Source organism: Amblyomma maculatum, chromosome 1 (assembly GCF_055883805.1).
Source record: "Amblyomma maculatum isolate TAMU_Amacu chromosome 1, ASM5588380v1, whole genome shotgun sequence".
Taxonomy (NCBI): Eukaryota; Metazoa; Arthropoda; class Arachnida; order Ixodida; family Ixodidae; genus Amblyomma; species Amblyomma maculatum.
Genome location: NC_139344.1, coordinates 6,268,105 through 6,274,086, shown reverse-complemented (window position 1 = coordinate 6,274,086; position 5,982 = coordinate 6,268,105). Strand labels below are relative to the sequence as shown.

Sequence of the window (5,982 nt, the reverse complement as noted above, 5' to 3'; positions counted from 1 at the left end):
TGTATTGCCTCGTTTTTATTGTTTTAGTGCTTTGTTAACTGGGTGTATTGTGTTAAGCATTTGGGCTATTGAACCTGCTTTCCTTACAGTTTGTATATAGATTATGTAAACAGAACATTGCTCAATAGTAGCAGATACCACTCAGAAAAAAAATAGTTCACTGACATATGGGTAGCGCGCTTGGCTCGCGCCCCAATAGACCCAGTTCATTACCGTATGCTCCAATTTTCATTAAGTTGAAATGAATTTACTTTACATTCTTCGATGTCATAATGACGTGAGAGTAACTTTTGGACACTACAGTCAAATGTTATCTAAACTATTAATCAATTTCAATTCGGCCTAACGGCCAGGACAGTCTCGACAGATCCGTATTTTTTCGGCAGGCTGGCAGCTACGCTGGGTTTTCCGCTGCACGATGGTCTTAACGCTGCCTCGTTAAAGCTACTACTCTTTCGTGGATGTGAAAGTGGAGCGGACGGTAAATGAGGGCTGGTGAATGCTATAAGAGGTGTTTTTTTATTAATGTAGTTTTTTTTATTTAAAACAGAAGAGTGAATTGTTGGGCCAGTTGATTCATGTCTACTAGAAAAAAAAATCCAGCGAAAACAAAAAGACGCAGGACAAGAGGAAACTGTGTGTGTGTTTGTGTTTCCTCTTGTCCTGTGTCTTTTTTTTTCACATTTTTTGTCCTAGTAGTCTATTCAAACCTGCGAAAAGTACTTCAGTGTGGTCTGTGCAAGTGTATCGTAAAGCAAGTAGGATGATTTGTCAGTTGTATAGCCTGTATATAACAGAAGCCTGTATATGATTGCCACATCAGCACGGGTTCAGGAAAGGAATGTCCACTGTCACGCAATTGGTAACCATTGTACACGAATTTGCTATCGACACTCGATAACTCCGGTCAAGTTGACGTGCTATTGTTAGATTTTTGCAAAGCGTTTGATAAAGTTTAGCACGAAAAATTACTCTATAAGTTATAATACACTGGTCTCCCGAGTTACCTTATATACTGGATAAGTTCATACTATAATAACAGAGATGAATTCGTAGAAATTAATGAAAATTTTTCTGATGTCCTCGCTGTACGCTTCGGAGTGCCTCAGGGCAGTGTGTCAGGCCCTCTGCTTTTTTTATTATATATCGATGAATTAACCCAAGTGATTCCTGACTCCATTCGACTGTTTGCAGATGAGTGTATTATTTATAAAAGCATTACCTCAGATAACGACCACGCGCTATTGCAGCAATCTATTTTTTTTTTTTTTTCAATAGAACAGTGGTGTAAACACTGGTGTATGGAACTTAACACGCAAAAAACGGTGCTTCTTAGAGTAACTCGTAATGTCAGTTCATTTCCGTATCGCTTACACAACTGTCTTATTTCCGAAGTTTCTAGTTATAAATATCTTGGCGTTACTATTACCAATAATCTCTCCTGGAGTGCTCACATTTGAAATATTTTTTCATCAGCTTTTAAGAAACTTTGTTTTATCAGACGTCAATTCAAAGATGCTCCATCCAATCTTAAACTACTGGCTTACACCACAAATATCAGGTTTAAACTTGAGTATGCTTCGATCCCCCCCCCCCCCCCCCCCCCATCTAGGACCCTCACACTAAACAAGACATTTATCGAATTGAACAAATACAGAGAAAAGCGGTGAGGTTCATCTTTAATAAATATGAAATAACTGACTCTCCTACTAACCTCATGACCGCCAACAACATTCCGCTCCTAGAAACTCGCAGGAAAATGACTCGTTTAATTTTTATGCATAAAATTTTAAACAACCAACTAAACCTCAGTCCTCCACCGTGTGTGAAAGTTCCCAACACTAGGCGGACACGTCACCACCATAATCACTCACTGCAGCCAATTTATGCAAAATCTAAATCATTTAGGCATAATTTTTATCCAAGGACAATTTCTGAATGGAACACTCTTCCAGAAAGCTTAATTCAGTCTCCAGACTTGACCAGGCTCTACAGCAACATCTGTTTGATTGACAGTAGGGTCGGAGATTTTTAGGCCATGTATTATTACTTTGATGTCACGCAAATGTTTTTCATATTTTTCTTTTTTGTCACTCCGGCTGTTGGTCAATACATTTCATGTGATTACATTGCCTCTGTTTGTTAGTTTTACGGTTGCTTTGTGTGATTTATTGCGCCTCTTGTGCGCTCTATTTATGTATGTCACTCCTGCTAGGACCGGAATACTGGTCTGCACTATCTTGAAATAAATAAAATAAAAAACTAAATGATAAAATGTGTATATTTAGTTTAAACGGTAATATCAAATTATGAAATAGAAAGCCTTTAACGTAGAAGGTGGGCACAGGTTTTAAACTTTTAAACTTCTTTAAAGCAGAAATTTAGTTGCAAGCAGCAAACGCCCACGATACTCATTTGAAAGTTCAATGTGTTGGCCTTGCCAAATATGAAGGTTTTAAAATACGTCTCCGGGCATGGCACTGTCACCAGAATCAATTTATCTTTTTATACAACATTAAATACCCAAAATATGTCCGCATTCGATGTATAAGAAACAGAATTGATGTAAATATATAAATATACATTCATGAAAGCCCACTAAACGTGCTTTCAAATTAGTTTTTTTGGGTTCACTGTTTTTGGAAATACTTTGCCCATAAAAAATAAAATAACAGGTTCACATTCGGTTTCCTCATAAAATAAAAATTAAAAATATCATTAAAATTGCAGCTAATTGTTCGTGCGATCATTATTCGCTATCACGGACATAACGTCTATCTTGCTGTGCGACGCACCTGCACAGATCCCCTCTACGTACTATTAGTGGGTTTTATGAGGAAAATCTCCACAGTGTTAAAAAGACCATCCAATATATTAAAGGGGAGAAGACCCGCGATGCGACGCGAGACAAGTATATTGATAAGTACTCAGGTAATGAAGAAAAAAAGTAATTGGAATTTATTGAGTAGGTTGGCTGAAGAAGAAAAAGACAGCATATGTGATGACAGCTACCAGGGAAGTGAATCGTCGCACACCGCCTGCAATACGAAAAATGTGATTGCAGCTTCTTAACGAACAAGATGGCCAGTATCTTGCCACGCCCTAGCATCATATAGGAGTCATACCATGAAAAGCTGTTGACTTCAGCGGTCCATCGAGGCTAAAAAAGCTAAGAAAATTAGCCTCGAAAGGTGAGTTAATGAGCAAGTGATTGAACAAGCCTTAAATGCTCAGTCATAATTTCGCGAAATATTAAAAAAAGAACTATTTGACGAAACATTTTAAAAGGAGTGTTTTGAACAAGTTTTTATTCATGAAAGTGCCGTGGACGATTTCAGCTTCGCGAAAAAAAAAAAATAGGGATGAAGAAAAGAGCATGTCGCACCTCGTTGACGAGCCCCGTGGTCCGTGTTTATCTTTGCGGTAGATTCCTTCCTCCGTCCTCAAATTTCTTCGTGCAGCTGTAATCAAATACTGAAATGATGTGATTAGTCCGAGAAGCCTTATAGGCAACGGGAGGAGCTGCATGTAACTAATTCGGCGCAAAGTTTGGAAAAATTAGCGGGACACAAAGCCTAGTTTTGTTGGTAAAATAATAATTAAGCCCACTAGGCTGCTTTAGGGCTCGTTCAACGGTGAAACCCGAGCAGCGTTGTGTACACGCTCGTGTTACAGCGTTGTCACCCCCCCCCCCCCCCACACACACACACACAAAAACACATACACACACGCACGCACACGCACAAACTGTTTCAGAACCCACAACTGGCGCTCATTAATTAAATGTGATCATTGAAAAGGAAGGTGGTGTTAAATAATTTTGGAGTTATGCAAACGAATAGACATAATTTATACGATGCCACGCGATAGATGGTAATGTATATTTTCATTCATATTTACGCAAACTTTTCTATCTTTCTGCGTTGTACGTCCGTTTTGCTAGCAGACATTATATTTTGGAATATAGGCATGTTTCTCTAGGTATGAAAAGAAATTTCGCCATGCGAATAATTTTAAACTCGAGGTCGCATAGAAAAAGCCGCCATTGCGTCGACGGTTGTCTACTTCAGCATCACACAACGCTTAAGTTGTTGCAACGCATTACTAATGTCATGACGGGCCTTTTGCCAGTCGTTAAATGGTAGCACAGTGAAGAAAGGCCGCGAAAAGCCTTTCTGTTGCTTTAATATCGACAGTTTCTTTAGACCCTTGTGGCTTGTCATGTACTCCACCCGTGGAAAAGTCTGCTCAGTGCGAAATTCACAAAGTGATACTTATGCTGATTGTTCTCTTTTATGCACTGTCTTTGCCATTCATATTTTCACCATACGGAGGAATGAAATCCTGCGTTTTCAAGTTATGACGTTTTGTCTATAGAGCGCTTGTCTATAGCGGCCACAAAGTTTTAATTTACTGGTGTAGGATAGCGTCTTTTTTTACTTCATGCAAAGGACCCGAAAATGCTGCCCCATAAATGTGAATTCCAATAGAACGGCAGGCTACACAGCAAATAGATGTGTTGCTCGCTTTCTTTTGTGAAAATGGGATAGCCATACGATGAGTCGGGCATTACGAAGGTACAATTTTTAGAAATCCTATTGCAATTTCTGATCATTTTGCGAGTAGCGTGTGTTGGGAAAGGTTGAGGGTCACCGGAGAAGGGGTAGGCAGCGAACGCGATGGTTAGATGACATCCTCGAGGCGCTGCAGATGAAGTTATGTGATGCTACGAAGACAGTGAGAGACCGGAAAGCGTGGCGTGATAGTGTCACGAAGAGTCGGACACGACTGAACGACTGAACTGAACTGAACTGGTGTTTAAAAAGGCGCCATAATATAAATTAGTACAATAAAGGACTTATGGAGCAACAATAAAATGCGGAATTTCAGCTGCTGCACGAAAAATAATATTCGACTCCTGCCATAGCTTTGCATAGTTCAGGAAATTTCTCCACAGATAAATGTTAATACAGCTTATTTTTTCGGTATAAATTAACGCCTGCCAATAGCTGAAACGTTTTCAACACTTCACATAAACAATGTCACCGTTATTTGCGACTCTCGGCTCAAGGATACGTGTTTAAATAGCCGCGTTGAGCATTGAAGCTTTCAACTACTCGAAAGATAGTTTAAACAATAAGGCACAGATTTGTTAGATATAGATTCGCGGCTTTGTCGTCGTCTTTAATAAGCCGTGGACGAAAATACAAAAAAGATAAGAACATTTCTTTTAGTCTCTTGGAATTTTTTTAGTTAATGTCATGATATCACGTAAAATAATTTGTAGGGGGATATCAAATGAGCCAGATGCTTTGCTAAATATGTTTTTTTATTAATATTAGCTAATTATCTGACACGTTGCATTTTCTTTTTTAATTATTCCGCGTTAACTAATCGGCACATTGTGCCTGTCAAAAGTATTCACAAGGACGCTGTTTCACGAAATCTTGTTGACACTTTCCAACAGGTGCCGTGCTTGCTCAGGAATTGGTGGACTTGTTGATGGTCCCCACAGAGCAATGGAACAGCAATAGCATGATAACAAGAAAGGACCGAAATGATCAGAATGCGTCAAGGTGAGCGGACGTCACAGGCCCCAGAGATGCGCCAAACAAAAATTATCCGAAGCAAGGACGTTAAACTGTGTGAAAGAAGGAACTTCTCGGAATGGAAATATTGAAACGAAACGGCGAGGGGAAAAAGTGGCAGGAACCGCTCCTGGCGGCCGCGCGTCCCCTTCCCGTCGAAAAACAAAATAAATACAGCGTGTGAGTGTGGCATTTGCCCCTGCCTGCTGCAATTTGACCAACTGCCTTAAAGTATAAAAGGGAGCTGAAAGTGCAGTGGAGAGTATCACTGCGGATCCATCGTTGAGCCACGCAATCCTGAGCACTCGTTCTGCACTTCCAAGTCAGCTACCAAAGTCACGATGAAGGTGAGCATCTGCTGCTTCGGGCGTCATCTGTAATGTAGCGTTATGAG

General features: G+C 39.9%; 1 protein-coding gene across 1 annotated transcript in view; it reads left to right on the top strand.

Moving 5' to 3' along the window:
* The first annotated feature begins 5,796 nt into the window (after positions 1–5,796).
* LOC146201552 (uncharacterized) overlaps positions 5,797–5,982 on the top strand; it is a 1,654-nt gene continuing 1,468 nt past the window's right edge. The window contains exon 1 of the mRNA XM_084583133.1: positions 5,797–5,935. Within this exon, the coding sequence (XP_084439259.1) occupies positions 5,930–5,935 (6 nt within the window). The 5' untranslated portion in view covers positions 5,797–5,929. The remainder of the gene's footprint in view (positions 5,936–5,982) is intronic.